The sequence below is a fragment of the Pyxicephalus adspersus genome, chromosome 6, assembly GCF_032062135.1.
Source record: "Pyxicephalus adspersus chromosome 6, UCB_Pads_2.0, whole genome shotgun sequence".
Taxonomy (NCBI): Eukaryota; Metazoa; Chordata; class Amphibia; order Anura; family Pyxicephalidae; genus Pyxicephalus; species Pyxicephalus adspersus.
Genome location: NC_092863.1, coordinates 97854254 through 97880656, shown reverse-complemented (window position 1 = coordinate 97880656; position 26403 = coordinate 97854254). Strand labels below are relative to the sequence as shown.

Genomic DNA, 26403 nt, shown 5'->3' with positions numbered 1-26403 from the left:
TTCATATCTTGCACTGTCCATGGCCCTCTCCTTTTATTTTTGCTGCCTGGGCTGTCACCAACTTCATGCAACAAAATGTGCAGGTAGCAACTTGGCCATCGGCATGGTAATGCAAGGGTTGTGATGTGCAGGACAGTCCAGGGTGCCAGGGAGGTCTACAGTTCTAAAACTGGGCCACTGATATCAGTATGAAAGAAAGGATAACTTAAAAACAGCAGTTATATATCTGCGACAGATGAAGTGAATAGGATATAAAAAATGTAGAATCCTAAAGTTCTTTAAAAACAAAGTAAAAAATGAATATTTGATATATGAACAATATGCTGCCGAGAAAAGTAAGCTGGTTTGAAGGTATTAGTGCACGTTAGTTCATGAGTACAAATGTCCTTTAATGTAGGACTAAACCTAAAAAAAAAAAAAACGTTGCAAGTAGGCAGTTTTTTATTGCAGAAGGGACACACTATGGGTCTGATTTATTAAAGCTCTCCAAGGCTTGAGAGAAAACACTTTCATCAGTGACCTGGATAATCCAGCAAAACTGGAATGAATCTGGTCCACAATTCAAAACATTTGCTAGCAAAAAAAGAAAATCCATTCCAGGTTTGATGAATCACCCAGCTTCACGGATGAAAGTGTATCCTCTCCAGCCTTGGAGAGCTTTAATAAATTAGGCCCTTTGTCTCTACTGCAATCAAACCAATTTGCCTTAAATTTTGCAATCTTTTCCTGAATGTACAGATCATTGTTCAAACTGGTATATGGGTACGGTGAATGATTGGGTTCCTGTGCACATGCGTACAGGAGTTTCATTATTTAAGCCTGGAAAACCAAGCAGGCTGACAACCCTTAAGCCAGAAAAGGACTGGTTCCAGCGAAGATGGTTCCAGCGATGGAGCAAAAGGAGGCAAGTTTAGTCCCAAAATGGTGAACAATAAATACAATATTTCAATAAAGACAAGTGCTATCTGTTGCAGGATCTAGGATGGGACAATGTGGAGCATATCCTTAATCACCAACTAGATCCCAAAAAATTTGGATAACTTTTGAACTTTAGGCAACTGACTATATTGTTTGGGATCAAAGCAAAGGAATGTTTTCAGAATACAGACCTTGCATGAGTTGAGTTTGGTAATTTGCCATTCAAAAAAATTCACACACATTTGGAGTATAGCTGGACATAGACATAAGATCACAGATGTGCAGACACAACCATACTTGTCAATGTGAATTTTTAAACACATTTTTTCACACATCTCTAACCCATTCATTCACAATACAGAGACTGATTAGCTCCAGCCCGAGGCCTTATTGCAAGGAAACAGTAGACGGCAGACTGGAAATTCCGACTCCCTAAGAATGTCCAGCTGGAGACATTGCAAGACACCATTACATGATCTATATCACTTTGTACTTTTTCGTAGAAAGAAAGCAAAACATTTGTCAAACCCCGTAAGAAGATATTGTGCTTGTAGCACACGCAGAATGGCCAAATCTTTAAATGTGGTGCCGTAATACATGGCCAGGCTTCTTCTATTCACTTTACCCCCTCATCTCCTTTACATGTGTGAAACCTGACTAATTCTGCAATAATGAAGAATATATGAAAAATTAAATTATATTAAATTTGCAAGGTATCTGTTGAATTTTAGGGACTTTGTAGCTCCCTCAAGCCCATTTGTTGAGCTTTAAATCATTTGTTGTGGAAACTCCTTTCACCTAAGGTCTAGCTGTATATGGGGACCAATCTCAAATAATACCATACATAGGACCAACATTTTAATTGGCAATGTGCTCCTTAGCAATTAAACTAATTTCCACAGTAAGAAATGGTATCTGTTCCAACCACTGACCTAAAATACTGCATACATTAGGCATAAATATCTACAATTTACAATATGTTGACCTCTTGATGTTCATCTCTTTAACAATGGATTGCCAGTGTTAGGCGTGTGCTGCAGACAGTGTCTAGCCTTTCCTAGACATCTGGGAGTGATGGCATTTTTGCATTTCTGAGCGGCAATAGGCACTGTATATAATCTCTGGTTACTAGAAGGAGGGGAGTGTCAGACAATCTGTGTGAGAGCTTTATCCTGCAATATTTGTCAGCTTAACACCAGTCAAATTATTGGTAAAGTGCCTGGTCCTAAATTTGTTTTACTAACATGATGGTGTAGCTGTCATTTTCAAAGATTTATTGCACAATGAAATGGAATAAAACAAAGCCCCCGCATATATTAATCTTCACCGGTAATTGCCCCGTGTCATTTAATTGAAGGCATGATATGAATCTCATAGTATTAGGCCTTACAGTTTTATATAACCTTTTTCTTGTATATTGGCTTCCTTCTGTTTTAGAAAATGTATTTGTTGGGACACGTAACATATCTAATTTTTTCTGTGGCCTTGTGGTATTGAGTGTAGTACATTAGGCATAACAAAATGTAAATAACAGTTTCTCGTAAGCAATATTTCTTTCCCATTTTGTAGATGAGCAATTTATTAGCAAATTATTACAGATCTTCCAAAGCCACTTGGTTATTCATAAAATATGTTTCTAAACCTGTGGTTAGTTACTATTTGGTGGTCTATAGTCCAGTTGCTGAAACATTATCTTTGAATCCCAGAACATTGGCATGGATCTTCAAATTGGAGCTCCTGTTGCATAGAACAATTCCCCATCACACCAATGTTTACCAATATTTATCACAAATTTTTCAATATGGAGGAACCCTTGAAATACCTTTCAGGTCTTCAGGGAACCCCTTCTATAATTACTATATCTACAGCTCACAGTACAATATTGTGATGTCAAATAGGAAGAATGCCTCTTACATTGGTGGCCAGAAAGCCCAAAAAGATGATTGGTGTCATTTAAATTGAACGGAGTCACATGCATTGCTAATTGCGCAAGGAACCCATAGCAACATCTGGAGGAACCTCAAGGTTCCATGGAACCCTGGTTGAGAAACACTGTATTATTTGGGATTTGTATTTCGAGAGCTTGAGTGTAAGTAATAAGCACTTGGCAAAAGTGTCTTCAATGTGGGGAAGAGTCTGAAAAGATTTTTGGAGAATTCTTCTCAGAAGTATTTTATTGGGGGCAGCTGGAGTCATCTGTGAGGAGGGCACGGAATGATTATAGATATTTTTGTAAAGATAAAAAGGAAGTTGATGTCTATTTTTATTCTTCCAAACCAAGAAAAGTTTGTCTTGTAATTTTGCATGCCTTGATTTGTTTTCTGACATAATGGTCGAAAGTTTCAATTAACCTTACCAAGGGCATACAGTACTTTAGCAAGGGGAAAATCTCCTCTTTATGTAGACCTTATGTGGCCAACATGGAGGAGCTGGGCTAGAGAACATCTCCAAAAAGGCATTTACTTGAGTGTCAGTCTAAAATAAACTTCTGCTTTTTAAATCCTAACACCATAGTAATCATAATAATACATTTACAAAAGCTATTGTATGATCGGGCATGTTAATGAGTGAGGCTTAGGGGCTCAATGTTTGACCGTTTTCACTGTTTTAATTATCATTGATTTAGGATTAGATTAAATGATGTAATCGCGGGACTGTGGGTGGCTCAGGTATGCTTCTGTTTCATAATTTTGTCAAAAAAAATTCCTATTATTTTCTACAAATGCTTTCATGTCTATACTATCTTCGTTTGAGTGATGATTCATAAAGCTATTAGTATTTATAGTTGCATATTTGTAGAATTCTTCACTGTTTGCCTTTATTCTTCCACTTTTTTTCCATGAAATGTTTCTGTTGGCATTGAGCATGGTCTCACTAATTTTTAATGAAGTTTCTAAATAAACAAATGTTTCCTTATAGCTGTTTAAACGTGTCCCGGCCAGTGTAATATATTGCGCATTAAAGTATACAGTAAGGTACCCAGAGCTTGGGTACAAGCAACAAACAACCCTCAACGGATGTTTCCTGGTCTAATAATTTAAAAACAGAGAATAATTTAAATGTGTTTTGATAATATTGAAATACCTTCATTTGTTCACTGTCTACCTGTACATCACTTTGTCCTGGGTCCTCATGTTGACTTATGGTTTCAAATGTATTGAACAGGTGCTGGTAAATGCAGTCTGGCATCTACGGTTTATCCTATTTTGAAAGTCAGGTGGCCACACCTGGTTGACCCTCCCGCCGCATGAATTTAGAGATAAGAGGAAATTAGATATAGTACAGTATAGTACAGTATGGAAGTACACAAGATGGTATTTTGCCCTCCACTTTGCACAAACCTAATTGCTAATAGGTTTTGCCTTGTTCAGTTTTCAGTTTAGTTGGGCTTTAAAAGAGTTTAGTTCATATTTGTGTCTATTTTGTGATGCATTGCAGAGCTGTGCCCAGTAATGCACATACAATAACTCAGACTGATACGGGTGTACCAATTGGTTATTTTACAATTATAAATTCCTGATATGTTAGTAAAATTAATTTTATTCTACCATTATATTTTCAAGAATTGGGATTTTTAAATGTTTTTGAGATTTCATTGAAAGAAATAGTCAGATTGAACATTCAATAAACTCTTAATTCAGCAAAAACTTAGGTAATAAAAGTTTTTTCTGCTGGAGTCTTAACCTGCTAATATGTCTTAACCTGCAGGTACCCAAAACTGAATAATATTTTATTCCTTTATGCATCCATTGGTAAAAATCCTCCAGACATCAATAAGCTAAAATTGTAAAATTGTCTAAAATAAAATAAAAAAAAAGAAAACAGTAATTTCCCAGTAGGGAAAAATACCATGTCAACTATTTCTTCTTTTGACATTTGGTTTTCTCTTGACATCTTATTGACGTGAGCTCTGCAAAAACATAAGATTTAGTTTTGTGTATTTGTCAGAGGTGTAGAATATGCCTTGTCTACATGAATATATGAAAAAATGTAAGGAAAATGCACGATAATGTAACTTTGCACGCATGTTACTTTGTAGAGTCCTTCTGTCTAGTTTTGTTCAGGCCTGGATAGGAGTGCTGTCTGTTTCTGTGATGGGAGTTGTCATGCTGTCCATTCTTGTTTTTTGTGTTGCCTTGGGTGCATTTTCTTGTTCAAAGTCATTTCTGAGAATTATGGTTTTGTGATGTTTTGCAATTTTTCTTTTTTTATTTCAAACAACTGATATGGATGGCTGATGGTGGCAACTCTTCATTTCTATCCAGGGCCTAATATTACCACTTTAAAGTGAAGCTACATCTACATTGCCAATAAAGGGAAAGACAACAGATTGACTTAACGTTCCTCTTCCCAGCAGCACGTACTACTATTTTTTTTGAATAAACATACCTTCATAATTGGGGTACCAGTGGACGATGGCTTTGCCATGTGTGTCCACACAACTCATATCCTCCACCAGGACGACGTGTGTCAGGGTAACAACTCAAGAGCTCAACTGGGAGACAGATATGCCTGAACATAGATCTTCATTTCAAGACCTTCAAGTGCAGATTTAAAGTGGTTACTCCACTGTCGATGTTCAGGGTTTTGCCATAATTACACACTTGCGTCACAACAGCTTTGTTCATCGCATATGCTGGAATCTTTGACCAAAGTTCTTTGTCATAATTGGCCGTATGGGAAGGATGTAGCTTCTATGCAAGCCTTCTTACTCTTATGCCTAATTTACAAATCATGAAATTTAATCAATAAACCAAGGATAGAAATGGAAGTATGCATAATGGAAAGAAACATTCATGTTTTGTATGCGCTTAATGTTATAAAAATATAGCTTTGCCTTTAACCACATGATGTGTTAAGTTTCTATTGTACTGAAACTGCTTTCTACTTTCTCCATAGTTAACCATTGTTCCTAGTTTAAAGAAATCATTTTCCGATGTGTTAAATACTTGCTCCTCCAACATGCCTTCTTTTGGCTTCTGCACTATGACAGGCCAGCAGGAGGGTCCACAGCACCCCAGGGTGGGAGCAGGTATTTGATGTAATATAAGTGATGATCTTTAGGTATTGCATATCAATCAATGATCAACACATCAGAATTTTAAAACTCCGGAACATGGAAAAAGGCATCCATTACCTTCTTTTATTATCAGCATCTTTTAGGTATCCTATAGTTGACCTTGAAGCTCTTTTTGATGTTTCAAGGCCTTATTGGTCTGAAAATATTTTTGTTTTTTTGGTAGAAAATAGGGGGTTAATGCATAGAGAAAGTTCTGATGTTTCTCAGGAAATGTGTTAAGATCACTGTTCACTTTGTATATGATTGACTCTCCACTGCGGTGATATTGTGTTTTGATGATGAGATGTTCAAAGGTTTGGCTGGGGTGAGGATGCACCAGTGCAGGAAAAATTTATATGAATTTGGAATTTCTTTCTGTGAATGACTTCGGTTGTATTTTGAACGCTTTAAACGAAATCCTGATCTTAGGATTTTTTTAGGGGATTTTTAGAAATGTGTTTGCTTTGAGTTAAAATTTTGACTGAAATATTTAATTTTTTTTCTTTTTTTAGATCAAGAAATATTTTGAACTTGAACCACTGGCAAGAGGAAAAAGATGGATTCTACAGCCAACCTCACTGGACAACATGGAAGCTGTAAAAGACAGCTTTTTAATGTTAATAAACCTATTAGATGATCGAGAAGTCGAGCCTGTTCAAATTTGAAGAATCCCAGATACAACAGGCTTCTTTAATGCTTCACCTCCTACTGGGAACTTTTTCCTTTCCCAGGAATATCATACATGGACTGACATTGTCGAGATTGGATCGCAGAGAATCTGCATTTTTATTGCTGCCTTATATCTACATCCAATTTCTTTTTTTTTTTTTTTTTTTTAAATGTTTTGTAAATAGTATTCTTTTAGCAGCCTTTTGCCTGGGTATTGGTTATGTTGTCCAAATTGGTACTTGACATATTCCTAAGAACACGGTGGATGACCATAAACAAGGCGAATGCCTGATAAAAATGTATTGTTAAATATTGCAGAATACAAATTCCGCTTGCTTGCCTGTCATACCTGATACTTTATCTTCCGTATTTCCTGACTTTCTCATCTATAGCACTGTTCAACCCAGACATTTTTTTAACCCTGGTGGTAAGAATTTGTAGGCGGTTGGCAGCCCCTGATTTGTGACTCAGCTCATTAGTAACCACCCAGAAATAACCCTGGTGGTGGTGGTGCACCCTGCTAAAAGCGGCTGGGGAGAACACTGTGTAGTATGTATGCAGATCAAGATCACTTACTGCACACTTGTTTTAGGTTGTAAGTATTGGACCATACACTCATTCTCAGAGGGAGGTTGATGATAGTAAACCCATCTTTCTCATGATAAGTTTTCTTTACGTTAGTGTATGCCTGGGAAAAATGAAAATTGATACAACTTAAGTACATGCACATTCTTCCTGTGATGTCTTGCTGCAGGTACAGAACGATATTTGATATAAGTTCCAGAAATCCTGTGTTCTGGGCCAAACTTTCAGTCTTAGTATTGTCAGCTAAAACAGAAGTTTAGAAGCAAACTGGATTTCTAGCAGACACTTATTTTTCTGTGTCTGCAGCATTTCAACCCTATTCCTTCAAGACCAATTGTCTCTTTTGTTTTGTTTTTTGCTAAATTGAACACTTGCTAAATTGAACATTTCCTTTTGGGTAATTGTGGTCATTTTACATTTTTATGTCACACAACATACAACAACAGTTATATTGATCTTGGTGCACACAACCTAATATAATCCAAATTTTTATATACCAAATATATCAGACCTCAGAAATTTAAATGCCAATGAAACAAACTACTATACTTAAAATGATGCATTCCTTTAAAAACCATCTGATCAAAACTCTCCAGTTTATATCTAACTAATAGCCATAACTAATGACCATAGAACTACTCCTTCCACTTTAGCATCCCCTGCATACTTTCATTTGTGCTGCAATATTGGCATTTTCATGCATCCTTGCATACATATTTATACTTTTGTGCATAGGCATGTTTTTTTACATATATCAGATGAATGAAATATAGGTAAATACAGAAGTGTGATGTATTTTTTCATTACAGGGATGTACCTAAATTGTCTTATTTTGCCCAGACATACCCATGAAAAACGTCAAATGTCCAAATGTGGGATGCTCCTCATGGGGACCTTTTGTGAATATTATTAGATTTTGACATGTTTTAAAAGTAAAAAATCCAGACCTATGTGAATTTAGGAATAGTTTGCCTTCTTTTTCCGGATCAGTGAAAAACTTTTTAGCAAAAGAAGTACCTACGCCATGGCAGCCATCTTCCTATTCCCCTCATATTCACCTCTTTCTTCATCTTCTTCAGTAGTAGAACATTGCTTAATGGAGTGTTCTTACTTCATGGGAAAATTCAAATCAATGTAAGTTATATGTTATATGTAAAAAAAAAAAATGGAGGCACTTGGCCCATGGCAGCCAAAGCCAATCCAGTGGTCGTTTTTCTTTTTTTTTTTTTTTTTTTTTTTTTTGATCAGGAACACTATATGATGATTGGTTTCTGGGCTCTCATTTTTTTCCTCCAATATTCATATAAACTACCCAAGGTGTTTCATTGTTTTATCCATATATTTGTATATTTTTTTTTATTAGCTGAACACCTAGTGCTGTAAACATATCATACTTGTTCTGGATGAACGTGGATGTATTTATTACAGTAAACGTCTTATAGTATTTAGATATATTTTTGGTTTAATTTAAACACAACCAATTTTTTTTCCGTATGCTACATAAATGAAAAAACAAAGTTTCACATCATGGTATAGGAATAGTTTGGTAATTTAGCTTTTTTGTGACTTTTTTCCATATTCTAGATTTCATGGCAGTAACAAAGAAAAAAGAACAGTGTTAAGGTATTTTTTTTTAAGTAACCTGCCACGCTTACATTTAACACTAAATAAAAAATGAGAATTTATAGTAAAATTTTAAAAAATAAAATAAAAATTGACCAATAAGTAGCATAGTAAACCACAGGGTAAAGGGACTTTGTTAGCTAATTCGGCATAAGGAATATTTGTCTTTGTGTGATTCTAATAAGATATGTGATCATTAAATCACTGTAATATTAAAGGAGATTTCCATCCAGGACAAAAATTTAAGTACTTTTTGTTTCCAAGCCTTTTATTAACATACAAAATATGGTTCATGACCTTACTGCCCCAAAGGATATCTGAAGAGCAAAATGTAGTTTATTGCAGCTTAACAGATCTTATAGATGTGATGGATGCTCTATGTTTTATTTAAGAATAAAAAAAAAAACTCCTATTGGCTGAACCAAAAGCAAAAACAGTTTGATCAATTTTTTGTAAACTGCTTATCTTCCTATCACCCACATCCATGGAAATGAAAAGCGGCAACACCAGGGACAGGAAGTGTGTTATTTATGGAATAATGTTCCACCACATCTAGAACTGATCAGCTGCAATATTTTACATTTTAGCTTTAGGTTTTGCAGCACCATAAACTATGTTCTTGGTTCCATTGAGGTTGCCTTCTAAAATTGCAGATAGAAGTACTCTCTGCGCCAGAAGTTCTGCAATCTGCACATTTTTGGGGTGTTGTGTATGTAGAATCAATAAAACCACTTGAAGCAGTAGGTGTGGAATCTGTTGCAGGGTGTGTAGTGGGTTGTGCTTGCTTGCGCCAGCCTTGGCCAGTTTAGTACTCTTTGATCTCATCTTCCCATCTAAAAAATTGCCAAAATAATCCCCCCCCCCATTTATCACCACAGTGGACAGCCAACAACAGTAATATTAGCTGTCATGTACCAATGTGACCCAATAGGGTCTTTGTCCAAAAAGAAACATGTAAAAGTACATTATTAATAATCACCAATGCTATTTTTGGTGAAACTAGTTTTTTTATCTCCTGTAGAGCTACACCTGCTACTACACTCTTTACCCAGCAATAACAGGTGGGTCAGGAACCATCATCTACCTACTGCACACTGGACGTCCATCTGCCACCCACTGCGTCATTATTGTGTTCCTTCAGAGATACAGGTACATGTTGAAGATTCCATCCAACAGGTGTAGCTATAGAAGAGAATGAACAATTGTATTAACCAACAGTGTTATGAACATGTTCTATTAATGTACTTTTACAGGCTGCATTTTCTAAAGTATATTACCAAATAGAGATGAGTGAAAGCATCAAGATTGCGTTTGCTATGGGCATTGCAAGCGCTCTCTGAGTTCATTCACTGCAAGCTCATTTCAGCGAATCTTGGAACAGGCTGTGATAGTTTCCAAGCTACAAAGTGGGCAGTATTCCAATGAGCAGGTGGTTGTCAAAGGTGGTACTTTAGCAACCACCTGGAAACCATAGTTTGGTTTTACCACAATAACACCTTGCTTAGCTGTCTACCTATATACTCCATACAGCTAAGTACACAATTCATTGTACATCCAGTATGTATCAATCTGCACTATGGTTGTATTGTTCATTGTTTTATCTGGCTGTTAGATGACCAATCAAAGCAATTAGGCTCTGTTCACCAAGCTAGGGCACATGTGTGATTTTATTTTTTTTTTTATTATTTTTTTTTTAGCCATGTGATGTTACTTTTAGCATTTAATGGCTATCAGCTTAGGAATCTAGTTTCCTGTAATACATTCACATGCAAAGAAAGTGTGGAAATAGGTTTCTATTTCATTCCATTTATTTAAGAATGAATGGCACGTGTTGCACAATGTGTGTTTCTGTACCACATATATAAAACTGTCAATTTTTCTTAAGTATATAAAATATTATGTTTTGTCCCATGATCCCCTTTAATATATACATATTTTTTCTATTTTGACTGTGAACTATTTAAATGTCAATACATCATAATGTAAGCAGCACAAGTCTTTTATTCACAGGTGATAGACATTAATTATTTTTTTTTCTTTTGCATGTTCATCACATTACCACATTGTTAATGAGCAGGAATTCCCTTTACATGCAAGCCTATCACACAAAGAATTCTCAATTTTTTTAAATAATTTTTGATATTGCTTAGCCATCTGTGAAATTGCTTTATGCCTATGTTATGTGTGTTTGTACGCATTTGCCGTCGGCTCTTGGTTTTCCGAACCCTGTGACTGCCTGTGATAGAGTGTTTTAGCCGTCACAATAAAAACATTATTTGTCAGTCTTACACAGCAGCTGCCTTTGACAAGCTCCTGTCTGACGCCTTCTGCTTTTCAAACTGTCAGCACGATGCCGGTCTAGGTCTCTCAGATCTCAACTTTTAGTTTTTGCCATCCCCTTCCATGATCATAGGCTTTTGCCTCCATCTCTAGCTCCAGGGACGTGTTCTTGAAAGTCGTTGATATGCGCCGTGTCCTTTGACGCCGCATATCGTGCCATGTCTGTGATATAGGGGAACCAACTTGTAATGTCATTCTTGTAGCACAGTGTATTTCATTGTATTTATAGTGAACAATTTTTGTAACCTGTTAGGGAGATCCTCTCTTTTTTTGTAATGACCGTTTATATTACAAAAGTTTGTATATTTACTATTGTTGAGAGTAAAAATTAATGTTTGTCCATTATGGATTGTATTATCTTCATACTAATTTTACTGTACCTGAATAACATTGAACCTGTACTGTGTGGATAGTGCCAGGGACGTGCGAAATCTTGTATGTATAATTATAAGTGATTTCCACAAAGTATGAGAATAAATATGAATGTAACATCCACGTGTTTTGTTCAAGTTACTTATATCTTTTAACAAGCATTGGCCGGCCTACCTAATAACCCAGACTTTCTTGACCTTTTTAGGATGGGGGGAAACCTTTAAAAAAAAAAAAAAAAAAAAAAAAAGGTCTTCAGGGAACCCTTTTTATAAATAGAATGAAAGTCTTTGAGAAGAATGCCTCTTACATTGCTAGTCATCGGGAAGGCTGCCACCCTTACAGATAGCAAAAAAGATCATTGGCATCAGTCAATCTGACCTGAAAGGCAGTTAAGTTTTCTTTCTTTTTTGGGTTTTCAAAATGGACAGGTACGACAACAATGGTGAGATATCAAATGAACCAACCCATTTGGGTGTTTGGTAGTAAACTGGAGGGTACATACGTGTCTTACCAGGTGAAGGAGACACACTAAGTATATAACACGAGGAGTATTGGAACCATTTAATAATTGCTGTCTTCTCTGGGTCCCTAAAGGTAATGACAATAAATCTTTACTATTTTTGGAGAAACCAAATGATAAAATCATACAGTTGTTGAGTTTCCAACATTTCTCTATAGAAAACGATCCTTAGGGATGAGATCACGTGCTTGACCATGGGAGTTTGGGGATGGATCCAGGTTGACAATTTTCCTCTTCTGGCTATTAGAAATAAAGCCATTTGAACATCTTTATCACAGTGATCTAACAACAATCCACAATTTCAGTCACTTCAGGACTAACACTTATGCAGACTTTCTAACACCAAGGATGGAATTTTGGAGCTAGAACTATGTGGTTCCACAACTTTCACAGCTTTTATCCTATTGTATCTTGATTGGATAAAGGACCTGTATGGATATAAATACTGTAGGGTGAGTTCCTGACCCTCATTTCAGCTGAAGAAGTGACTTGGATAAGCTGAGAGATGCCTAACATTATGAAGGCAAGTCCAGTTGAATATGACCGACTACAACGAGATAATCCATTACCTGGATAAATCTTCAAAGAGATAATTGTTTAGGAAAGAAAAAGGTTCAACTTACACCCCTACAATCTTATGCATCCCTTAATTATAACCAATTACATACCTCAGATAAGCTGGCTACCTCTTCTACCCCCATAGTCTAAGTTGGCTTTGGCAGCTCTTTTTTTTATTACCAATCCAGGGACCTGTGGTGCACTGCACATGTGTGGTTATTTCTCCATGGACCCTACAGCAAACTTACTCAATAAGGATGACTGAACAGATGGGATAGGTCTGGATTCAGCTGATTTGAGGTATGTATATAGCTATACAATGTATATAGAATAGTGATTACAGTTTGTCCCAAGTTTTTTTTTTTTTTTTTTTTTTACTTGTATTTAAAGAATGCCAACATATTACGTAGGGCTTTACATTCAGTCCATAGTCACCTCACTAACACTCACAATATAATGTCCCTACAATAGTCAAATGTCATTAATGCAGTCTAAGGCCAAATAACCTAACTGCACGTTTTTGGCATGTGCAAGGAAACCCACACAAACACAGGAAAAACATACAAACTCCTTGCAGATGGTGTCCTGGTCCAGTATTGAACCTGGAACCTAGCGTTGCAAAGGTAATATAAAAACACAGAACATTTAAGTATATCTGTCCAATACATGAAGAGTACCCTTATGTTTAATATATTACTATTAGATTTAATGTTTTTATCACATCTGGCTTACCAGTTAAAGATGTCCTAAACCAGTGGTCGCCAACCTTTTCAGACCTACGAACCACTAAATTTACCTGATCCAGACCATGCATGTGCGGGGAGCTGGGTGTCACTCAAAGGGGAAGAAACTTCCCCCCCATAGTGACGTAATGATGCCAGAACCCGCCCCCACCCTCAGCCTGTAAACCCTACGGGAGACATGGTCCGCGGCTCTGGCCGATGCGCCCTCCCAGGGGGGTCCTTCTCCTGACCCTGCTCAGGGGCACACCAGCCAGACCCACGGACCACCAAAATTTTCAACCTCCAGTTGGTGACCGCTGTCCTAAACTGTATGGCCACCTAATGACATGACCATGAACTCTTTAAAGCACTGTCTCAGCATTGTTAACTACATGATAAAAATAATTGATGGAAATGAAAATAATATTTGTTTTCAGTAATACCAGTTGTCACCAATGTTCTTGACGCCCCTTTGGTCAATACAAACTCTTTCAACCCAACATACATCCAAAATCTATCTATACTCAGAACCAAAAATTAGATATAACGCAGCTTAACAAACCTTAGATGTGGTAGATCCATTGTTTTCTCAAAAAAGGTGTTTTTTTCTTTTTATTCCTAGGAGGACACCATGATCAAGTATTTCTCTTTATTAATATTTACTATGAAAAACATTATATATTTAGGCTGTTTTGCTGCATAGGTGCAATCAACTCCCAAGTTAAGGTTATTATCCTGAAGGATTCCTGGAAGCCACCTTAGCTGTTTGATATCTCTGAGGTTCCTACATTTACTTCTAGTAAAATACCATTTATTCAATATCTTTTTTGTATAATCCACTTTAGCATTGTAACTGAATGTTTGCACAATTAACAAGTCAATCACACATAAATGTAAAGGATTTATTTAAAGGATTTATTCTAGGTATCCTGAACATGGGCCAGAATTCTGCTCATGCAGTGGTTTCATCCTGTGCTCATAAGTGCAGCGTTGGAGGAGAGAACATGAACCATTATACCAGATGCCTTTCGGAGAAACTGAGGGAAGATCTTTTCCCTGGTGGCCATATGACAGTAAGACTCTAAAACTCTAGAAATGGCATGTCTGAGAACACTACAATTTATGGTCATATTTTAAGGCAGGTCCTCCTTCACAAATAAATTAAGTTTTAAAAACAGCTTGGTTTGTGCATTATCTTTATGAATAAAACAAAATCTGATTTTTTCATTAGAACAAGTCTGATGAAGTCATGCTGAAATGCAACTTTGAAATTGCCCAGAACACATTGCTAATTGGTTTAAATTCAGTTGTTCAGACTAGATCAGCCTTTTTAAACTTTTTATAATGGGGGAACTCTTGAATTAACTTCTGATCTTTGGGGAATCCCTCCTATAAATACTATACCCACAGCTCACAATACCACAATGAGTGGTGGTCAGTGGGGTAAATACCTCTTAAATTGATGGCTATTAAGAAGAATGCCACCTTTACAGATAACCAAATACACCATGGGTGTCCAGGTAATGGGATCTGAGAGAACCACTAGTGACTTCTGGAGAAACCCTGGTTGAGAAATACTGGAAGATGTATGTCAATGATCTAAAGAAAATGTGATAATGGATAATAATGTGCACGTGTTTCTATTTTAAAACAGCATTTCCTCAATTTGGTATTGGGATGGGTATCATTCTTCATCTTCCAATCTCTTTAATTATGTCTAAAACATAAGCAACTATTCAGAAATCCTACTGCTACTCTACTTTTCTACCTGAGTTTTTAATCTGATTGATATTACCAGGAGATGACCCTGTAGATTAACTCTATATCTGTATCCTGGCCTCGTGAGATTTTGCCCAATTCAATACACAGTGAATATTGAGTTAATGATGATGACTGTATATTCTGTTGACTTCTTGTGTCTTGTGTGTTTTTTAATGAAAAGCACCTTCATTCCTAGTTGTAACCTCTTTTTGTAGACACTATGTGACAATCCCTATAAACTTCATGGTCAACTGTTTGGAGACCTTCTGGCCTTCAAACCTTTTTAGGCTTTCTGGACATCTGATCTCCAAACCATAAGCATTAATATAATGTTGTCCTTCTCAACAACCCATTTGCAGCCATATTAACTTACACATTGTTTTCAAATCAGTTTAGCCTGTCAGAAGATGGACTAAACATTTTCTCCACTCCTCAGTTCCTTAGAGATCTATTAGATTACCATAAAGATTGAACTAGACTAGAAAGTATGATGCTCTCTTCCATCAAATAATCTATTTTAGGTTTTCTTAGAATGTGTCTGTGAAAATGGTGTAAATTGGCCTGGCAATTATTAAAATAATGTAGATCAGTGTTTCTCAACCAGGATTCCATGGTCCTCCAGAGGTTGCTGGGGGTTGTTTAAGCAATGAGAACTTTGTGCCTCTCAGGTCAGTTTACACAATACCAATGGTCTTTATGGCTATGTGTAAGGGTGGCATTATTTCTACTGGTCAGCAATGTAAGAGGCATTCTTCCTAATGAGCACCCTATTAATGTACTGTGAGCTGTGGATATGGTAATTATAGCAAAGGTTCCCTGAAGACCTGATGGATTTTTCAAGGGGTTTCCCATGTAAAGAAGGCTGAGAAACACTGATGTAGACTATACTCCCCTCATTCCAGTTTCTACTGCATACATCATTACCAGAATAAGAAGAATCACAGGATTCCCTAGGCTATTTCCAGCAATTTTGAGTTTACAGGACATAAAGGAGATGTCACCTAGAAGTAGGTGTTTATTGTACCTTGTATCAATGGTTTCAATTGGTGGTGGTGTAATGGTGTGGGGGGTATATTCTTTGCACACTTTGAGCCCCTTAGTACCAAATGAGCATTGGTTAAATGCCACAACTGACCCTAGCATTCTGACCATCTGTTGATGGCTACTTCCAGCAAAATAATGTCACAAAGCTCAGATCATTTCAAACTCTTGGGATATTCTTGAACATGACAATGAGGTCATTGTACCCAAGTGGCCTCCACAGTTACTAGATCTCAATCTAATAAATCATCTTTGGGATGTGGTGGAACAGGACATTACCAGATGACTGCATTTGCAATACCTGCATGATGCTTTAATGCTAATATGAACCACAATACCTATGGAATATTGCCAGCACCTGGTTGGATCTATTCCAGGATGAATCCTGGCAGTTCTAAAGGCAAAAGTGGGTCCAGTTTGGTAATAGCAAGGGGCACCCAATAGTGGGCTGGTGAATGTATTTATCTTACTCTAATGACAAGTGCAAAAATACATTTAATAATGTATTTATCAATACAAAGCCTTCATATTTGATGTGTTCTATATCTTCATGGAGGTTTGTATTTCTTTATACTTAGAAATACAACAGTTCCCTTGGACTAGATCTGGGAGGGCAGAGAAGTCCAGCTCTCCCAATGTCATGGTGGCCCTAAACTTGACTTTTTTTTAATCTTGGCAGCCCTGTACACTTTCGTGCGGTAGACCTGTTGGTGTGCATGGCAGACTCAGAGTTAGGAGCAGATGTAGCTTAAAATAATTATCAGTGCGCTTTGGTCAGTAAGAAGATTTGACTACATCTGTTTTCTACCTGGTTTATATGGCTAATATTGATTTGATTTGCTTCTATCTCCAGCAAGGCAGCAATCAGCTTCAGAAATAATTACAATACAGTAAAAGTTTAAATAAGTTGGCAACGGAAGAGCAAGCTTTGTTAAACTAATCCAATACACGTTCATCTGCTTTGTGTCCTGGAATGCATTTACTGGAGTCTGGGAAAGAGAGCAGCTCTTACTTATTCGTGTGTACTTTGGATGCTGATCATGTCTGTTGCTATATCCTACAGTAATGTGTCTCAATAACACACTCGAACAATGTTACTCAATCAGATTAAGGAGCAACTCTAAGCAGCAAGTCAATCAATGAACTGCTAATTCTTTCCAGGAAACCCTTCAATGGAATGGGTTTAGAATTGCCATTGAAACCGCCATAGTTACCATTTAAACTGAGTAATACAAATACAATACAAATGCCTAGTGCAGATATATGTAGGGGAGGATAGCATTGATGGTTTATTTAGGATTAAAAACTGATTTAACATAATGTGGCCCTTGGTTAACCCTACATGGTCTTTCTGGTGGGCTAGCATTACATGTTATTTACCTGTAAAAGCCTGTAGATATCCAAAATCCCAGAGACTGCTGCTGGGTGGCTGTTAGAAAGCTTATAAAGATATGTAATTTACCAATTAAAATAGTGCTAGATACATAGCTGAACCCTTCTTGCCTAATTGAAAAAGGAGCACAGAGGGCCAGGAAGCTGCATCATAATCACATAGTTTAATTAGGAAGTATAATTATAAGTAATTATAGTAAACAAGCATTAAACATCAACTACCAAGTAGTGGGAAGAATATTAACCACAAAATAATTTATGCAGCAATGTATGTATGAACAGGTTTCTCATACACACTATCCTCATTTTAACATAAACCACCCCTAGATTATATTCAAGCCCATATGTAGCATAGCTAAAGAGTAGATAGGTATTTGGGGACTTTCAATGCCAAATCAACAAAGAAATGTATATTGAAACACCACAATTTACAAACAATGAAGCAATGTTGCTTTAACCTCCCTGGCGGTCTAATTATGTCAGTTTTTTTATGCCAAAAGCGGTAAATTGTTTTGCATAGAAATTTATTTTACATTGTAGACCTATATTTTTTAGGCATAACTCACAGAAATATGTCCAATATTTAACAAATGTAATAATAAACTTTAAATAAAAAAAATTTGCTAAAACAAGGGTGCAAAAAATACTAAAACCTGTAATATAACTGTACAGTAGCATGTATAATATATATATATATATATGATATAATTATACATATATATTATATAAGGATTTCTTTGAATTAGATTCAATACAGTTATTTTGTATTGAATCCAATACAAAACTATTTGAATTTCTCGCCGAGCCTCCCGCACGCACCGATGCATGCACCGACGTCACCCGGAATGTCAGTGCACTCGCTGACTGAAGATTGGAATAGGTCGTGGCCCGAGAATAGGATCCAACAGGCAGGACGCCAGAGGACGCCGATGGGACCAGGTAAGTTTCCTTTTATGTTTTTAGCTACCCCGCGGGAGCCACACTCAAGATTACAGCTCGGGGGTTAAGCAACCTCACAGCTTATATTTCGCAGAGAAGTCTGCTTAATCAAGCTTTGCAATGAAGACATATAAACACTGAAACACAAATCACCAATTATAAATTTTCTTGAACATAGATCCACATTACATATAGTGAATTTTATGTTTTAAGATATTTTTGTAAATAAAATTGTGGTGTTTTAATCTGCATTTCTTTGTTGATTTGGCCTTGAAAATCTACAAATACTTATCCACTCTTGGATATGGCCAGAATAGGAGAGGATTATGATGTGAATAAAGAATTTTCTGTAAAGTTGATTGCAAGGCAAGTGAAAAAAATGACAGTTGTTTTTTCCATTACCTGCTTGGGAGCCTTTTTAGCGCTCAGTGCTTTTTGGATTTTCTTTTTCCCAGATATATCTATTACCTGCAAAATACTGGTTCCTTCTTTCCTGCACCCTTCGTTGTTTCAGGATTCAGTAGTGATATAGAGATCGGTGGAAGGAGCCGGTGCACAGCGGGAGAACACAATATCCAACGTTACCAAAAGTGTCTAATGCCAAGGACATGCTACAAGTTCGAAATGAAGGAGAAATGGACCAGAGGTGAGTACATGCTATCTTCTCTTGCAGGGGATTGCTGGATTTAAACATTTGAAGACCCAAAAGGGTCCCTGAAGTTGGAGTTTAAATTTTTCCTAGATTGCCCTTTTTTTTTACCAGTTCCAAACTAATAAATGTGTATATAAAGTTTCAGGCCAAAAATTTAAGCAATGGAATTATAGTTACACTTAAAATCTAATGCATTCAGAATTGGGAATATTTCTAAATATCTGTTTGTGTTGCATGGGCTCTGTACAAACGTTGGCCAGGAAGAAATGCTGTTGGCTGGGCCACAAAATAGTTGCCTGTCTCTGTCTGAACATTTAATAGACATTGCCCTATGGCCTTTTCTGCAATATTTGTTGTAAGGTTATTTCATAATAACAACTCTTATCTACTGAAGCAAATGGGAATAATGTTTTCAGAAATGGCACAGAATCTTTCAAAATTGTGGTTACCGCATTGCTTGAAAGTTGTGAGAGTGAGGATGACCACAGTTCCCCTAGAAGAGACTAAAGCTAACTATAACTAACTAACTAATTATGCAATGTTTTTTTGATAGTTTAGAGCTCAAAACAATGAACCATTGAAAAATCAATTATAGGAATTTTTAATCAATATTTGGTAATATTTTTGGAGGTAAAAATTGGCAAGCACTATTTATGATTGGTTAACCATTGTTAACTTTTGATTATATACAGCTAGTCCCAGAGTTAATGACATCTGACATACAGACAACTCCTAGATACAAACATGGCTTCCATGATGTTTGTGTGCAGGACAGAGGCTTCATAGGGCGAGGGGGTGGTTTGCATGACTTGCAGAAGAAATCTTTTTCTAAACATAGCTGAGCAACAGTTTGTAAATCTTTATTGACCAAGACAAACTCTGCAATTGTTTCTTTTTGCATATTAAAGCACAGCTTGCTCTAGAAGTTACTGAATGTCTAGGCTCCATAAAGTTATTTTTTTTGGCTTTGTTTGTAATTAACTCACAGTGAGGATTTTATACAGTAACTGACACCACGCTGCCTACTAATAGATTGAGACAAACATCTGTCCTAATTGCATTTAATAAAATAATGTACCTGTTCCAACTTACATACAAATTCAACTTAAGAACAAACCTACAGTCCTTATCTCGTATGTAACCCAAGGACTACCTCTATACAGTAATTGTATAAATCAATAATGGATATATTTGTAAGTTCCCGAATAATTTGGTGGATGGTATTTTGAATACTTGTAGACAATTGCCAGGATTGAGTTAATATTTTCATAACAAAGAATTTTATGAATGGTGGTTTTGTATGTGGTCTGAAGAAGCTACTTGGATGAGCAGTGAAATTCTTTCAGCATTACATATATAGTTCTGTTGAAGGTGACTAACTACTAATACTATAACCACCTCCTCTTCTATTTTTTTTGTGGTTCATTGGCACTGCAGTTTAGCAAATTATTTTAATAGACAATGAAAGAAAAGACTTTCAGATATCAGTAGTGGTTTGGCAGAAGTCCATGGTGCATGCTACGAACTGCATACTTGCACAATATGGCGGACTCATCTTCCTGCCATCATGTGGACTCAGAGATGACAGATAAGAGATGACACTAGTGCTGATATCTTCTCCCGGCTCCCCTATTCCCACTTCTAATATAATCCCTGTACATACAATTTACACAAAGTTGCAACATAATTCACACCTGGACAAATTGGGTAAACTGGGGTGTGCACTGCAGTATACAATATAGGCAATATACACTAAGTATTTAAAACATTTCTGCAAGACATTTTTACCTTGAGTATCCCTACAATGGATGTGTACATCTAATTCTGGTCATACTCTGGTTGATATTTCCATTTGATTTGGTGTTAGGTTCAATACAAATAATAAATCTTTTAGAACAAGGGTAATTCCTGATTGAGTGTTCCTGTTTTTTGACCAATCCATGCCACCAATAATGTAACCCAGTGAGAGGAGCTTTGCCTGTTATTGGTGGTCAGAGTAAAGAAGGGCAGCATTGGTCAGGTAATGAATGAGTGGTGGATAGGAACATGGAGGTAAATAGGTAAATGGCTGATATCTGGGACATAATAAACATTTACTAGGTCAAGTACCTATCAACAATTGTATGGCCAGCATAAGGGGCAGAGTAACAGCAAAAGTCTTTGAACTGGAAAAATGAAGAGAAAACAATCTTAAACTAAATGTAGGAACATTGCTATAGTTTCCTTGTGTACCAACATAAATATTTATTTATCCGTCTATCTCTTTTCATTTTACAAGCTGCATGAAACATTTAGGCTGAAAGCCTAACTGGCTCAGACACTAAAGTTTTTTGCAAGATTGACACTGTTAGGAAATGTTTGTGTCATTGTGACCTAAAAGTCAAAATTTTATAGGTGAAATAGAAATCTTCAATGTTAGAAAATACAGAAAATACAAAACTGATGTCATTGGATGACCAGCAAAAGCTAAAGACCAAACTGTTGTTCTGGATTTTGCAGCAAAGGAGAATAGAGCTAGTGAATACTCAAAGTGCATTTCAAGAGATATATGTGAATGTAAATATATATTTTCTATTTTATCCAGTTATTTATTTACACAAATACATTATTAAAATAAAGCACCATACAGCAGCATTTATACTACAACATGCAATAAAATCATGAATGCAGTGTCAGAGAAGTAAAATATTAGAACTGTATTTTTACCTGGCACTGTGAACTTGGACATAGAGATCCTGAAATAATAAAGAAGCTTGCTGAAGATACTTCATGCCAGTAGCATAAAAATTGACGTTGTAGTCAAATAATAAAATCTACCAGCTGCATAAAGGAAACATTTGCCCAAAAATCTATTCCCGAAAGTAGTAGCAGTAGAAGCTTACAACTCCTGGATTTAATTCACTCAGACCTACATGGTCCTAGTAAGCTCAGATTCTAGAGATAGAGATATTTGTAGAGATATACTGTCTTTAATTATACAGCAATGGTAAAGTTTCCGGTAAACTTGAACACTATCTTGCACAAGTAAGCAATAAATTTGGAGAATTAACTACAATATTCCAAATAGATATTGGCACACAATTACTATTTAGTTCCACGGAAAAGCATAGAAATATATCCCTGGGTATTGAATGGGACATCATTTCCCAGATGGTGTCTATTGGATTCAGGTCTGGGGAATGTGGAGACCAGTTAATGGCATCAAGGGCTTCATCATCTGAGAACTGCCTACACACTCCATTAGCCCTACTGCACAAGCGTAAGGGGTGTCACTGGGTTTGAGTACCCAAAACCAGTCAGTTTACCATTGTCTAGCACGTGGAGGAAGGTCTGTTCAGCCCTCCACGGACATTCCCCCATGGGTCATCACCAACCTACTGCCTTACCTACCATCAACGACCTACTAACCAGTCATGCCAGATTATGTCCCCCATGGCATCTCCAGACACTTTCATGCTCTCATCTGTGATAAAAACGGCATGTCAATGGTGAACCCGCCAATTAAGGTGCCAATAATAGGTTCCACTACATGATGTCAGGCCACCATGCCACTACAGGGAAATAAATGGGAGACAATGAACCACAACTTGAGAAAGAACCCCTGGCAATGCTGCAGGAAGAAGCTGACCCATTTGCAAGCTCCAACAGAAAATCTGGAAGGGATTTAGGGTATCCCAGTTAGACGCTTGTCATGGGAAAAAATGCAAACATGACGTGGATTTAAGCTTCAGAAGAATAGATGACATCTTTCTCCCAACTCTAAGCTAAGAAAAAGGATTCTACTCACTAAAAGATCAATGCCACCCCTAGTATTTGTAATTAAAGAAAAGTATGAAAAATACAGCAGGAGGTTTTTAGTTATCAAACATGTATTGGAAATTGAAATAACACAATAAGTGTGTACAATAATGATCAAAAGAAAAACTTACAGAAGTACCTAAAGGCAAGTTTTAAAAGCTCCAACAGAAGGAAATTTGTGTGACTTGTATGAAAAAGTAGTGGTTGAGTGGATGTGTTAATATGCTGTTTATACAGACATAGGTGCAATAGTCATTCTCATATCTTAAACTGCAGTTAGTGTTTTCTCCCACTATCTGATAGTTTCATGTTTGTTTGTATAATGTTCTTTCAAGTGAAAGTACATCGATAAAATCTATTGAATTGTTTCCACTGTTTTCCAATAAACAAGAAGAACCTTACCATGTGTCCAGCACCAACATGACTGATCGAGTCATATCTGCAGCAGCTTTCCAACAAAAACACATGCATTGTTTTTTTGTTTTTTAACAATATGTGACTGCATTTATTTGTGTTGTTTTTGATCCATCTGGAATTCACTAACTATTAAGATCACACTTTCTTTCCTGTAGGAGCTTTCTAAAGGGACAAACTTTGAATTTTGTTACATATAAAGATAAAATTTGTGCACTTAGCATAACGTTTTATGTACTTAAAAAAAATCTACATATCAAATATTTGTTACAACAGCTTTTCTGGATAAAATGACAATTAATTCTCACAGAGACATCTGAGTCCTATTTCATGGACATGCTTTTTGTTTAATTATGTTATTACACATAAGTAGAAATAAAACTGATTTATTGAAAATCTTGAGCGCACATGTTTTTAAGGATTAAATAGCCAAATATTTTTAACAGCATGTGTACTAAATGATCCCTCAATGGCATCCCTTAATTATAATATGTTATACACTTGGGTCGAAGTGATTGGCTGCATTGTTTGCTGCTTGTTAAATTTATGGACGTTGCCTTAGCAGGATATATATATATATATATATATATATATATATATATATGCGATATCCTTTCTGCAATAATGCAAGGACTAAATGAACCTGCCAGTGGGAGAGTTACGTCATCCCCTCCTGGCCAATCATGATGGGAAAAGTAAGGGATGCAGAAGACAAAATAGGAAAAGATGGCGGCAACTTTTGACAGTTGAGTATACCCTGTTTTCCCGAAAAAAAGGCCTACCCCAAAAATAAGCCCTCTCTTAGTTTTTCTGTTCTTTTGAGGATGCTTGAAATATAACCCCTACCCCAAATATAAGCTACAATATATATAAATTTATATAAATACATGGACAAGAGGTGCTCATTTAAGGAAAGCGTTATTGCCAGACATGAGAAATTGGGGCCAATGGTTCTAAAGGAAATGGAGTCACAAGAAATTCAAGATGGAATTCAGGGTTTGGAGAGTTATGATGATGTTCCAGAAGATGATGACATAACTGTTTTTAAATAAATGTTGATTTTTGTTCCCGAATATCACAGAAAATTCATAATGGATTTTCAGAGTTATGATGATGTTCCAGAATGTGATGACATGACTATATTTGTATAAATGTTAATTTTTTGTTCAAAAATAAGAGGAACCAGCAGGCACCGCCATCTAGAGTCATCTTCTGGGTTCTTCTTACGTTACCCAATCTCGCACGACGCAGGCATGGGATTGGGTGATATTTCCCCTTGAAAATCTAAAAATGAAAGTGCTAATCCCACTTGCTTGCGAGCTGCAGCCTCCTGGGTTATGTGATCTGTGTATCCCAAGAGGCTGCGGTTTTAGAGTCAGTCTTTACTGCCACAGGGGTAAATACAGAGGGGGTACTCCCCTTCTAACTAAAAAAAAAAATTGTATTTAAAAAACAAATGTATTTATTAAATAAAAGGGTTATCCACCCTTTTATATAATGTTAAAAAAATGTTATTAGGTTCACATAAAGTGATAAAAAAAGGCTAATTATTGCATTTTTTTTAAGCTTTTTCACATTTGTTCACACTATTGCACAGTACTGTATGACTGCCCATGTATGTTAACTTGCCTTAACTTAACTTGAGACATGTTTCTATAGGTCCCTCTGACCTGCCTTTCCTCTTAGCAATGGTGACTTTAGTAAATTTGCTGCAAATTTGGGGAAATTTCACCACTTTTGCAGTGCTCAATGGACTCACCACTCATCAATGGACTTATTATTTTGCACAGAAAAAAGATAATTTGTGAGACTTTGGAGATCTTTCTGTGCACGATTATACATTTTTTCTGGGGTTGCCCATCCATTCATCCATGTTGCTGCTGCTGTTTATTGATCCGGTGCCAAGGTTTGAAGAAAATGCTCTAATGAAGGAGTTCAGGAAGGTAGGAGGTAGATGCACGAGGTTAAGTTCCCGAGGAAGCAGACAAATGTTCGCGAAACGCGTCAAACGATAATTGAACTTAACCCAGTATACTGTTTTGTTTTCAATATATATGTTAATAATAAAATTATTATATTTATTGTATCTGTGAATGAGTTACTTGTGCTCTAAGATTTTTTGAATACCTACACTTTTGCATTGAGAACAGTTTTGCAAAATATTCCCTGATGATCTCCATACTTTACCACTGCCTCATCTAAAACCTCATCTAAAGCAGCAATATAACCGTTTTTTTTCTTTGTGGAGATTTACATTCTCCAAGTCTTTGCATAGTATTGGTTGTTTGTTGTTTCCCCCACTGTACATCTTACTTACTTATAGGGGGTAAGTAGGGGTTCCTACTTACCCCCCATTATGTGTATCACCTCATTTCAATCTCTGTTTATTTGTCCCTACTTTTTTTTTAAATATACCAAACAAAATCTTGGAAATAAAAAAGCAATATCCTTATATACACCTCCATATGTTTGCTGGTAAGATCCTTTAAATTATCATACAAACAACATGATTGGCTGCATGTTTCTAGAATGCTTTCATGGTAAGTTACCCTTTCAGGCATTTGTAGGCTATTTTCTTATTTAAAACAAACAAATTGCAGCCAGTTATCTTTATTCTTTTAACGATGTAATTTTAGTAAACTAAGATCTGATTGTTACCTTTTAGTTACTTGCTCATCATCATTGCCCATCACCCTGGTAATTTTTAGAGAAACACCAGAACCTGTTACATACTGAATTAGATCAATTAGCGCAATCATAAACCGTTGGCTTCTTTACTTAGCACACTTAACCACAAAAAGACTTTATAAAGACATTTTAAAGCTAGTTTGAAAATACATTCTGGCTGTTGTGGAAATTTCCACGATTGTTGGCTTAACGTTTTCATCTTGGATTACATTATAAGTATAGGAAATTGCTCTAACTCCTAAAAGTTGTAAATTTTGAATAGAAACGAGCTGTTGCATAATTCTGTTATAACCCAAGGATGCTGTAAATTCCAGATCGTGATTTTTATGCCTGGACTCTTGTTCATTAAACC

At 36.4% G+C, this 26403-nt stretch overlaps 1 protein-coding gene across 2 annotated transcripts in view; it reads left to right on the top strand.

Annotated features, from left to right (window-relative positions):
• ARL15 (ARF like GTPase 15) overlaps window positions 1-11687 on the top strand; it is a 178613-nt gene extending 166926 nt beyond the window's left edge. For both annotated transcript variants that reach the window (XM_072416696.1, XM_072416694.1), the window contains exon 5: window positions 6490-11687. In XM_072416696.1, coding sequence (XP_072272797.1) covers window positions 6490-6642 — 153 coding nt within the window. In that variant the 3' untranslated portion in view covers window positions 6643-11687. The remainder of the gene's footprint in view (window positions 1-6489) is intronic.
• The last annotated feature ends 14716 nt before the right edge of the window (window positions 11688-26403 follow it).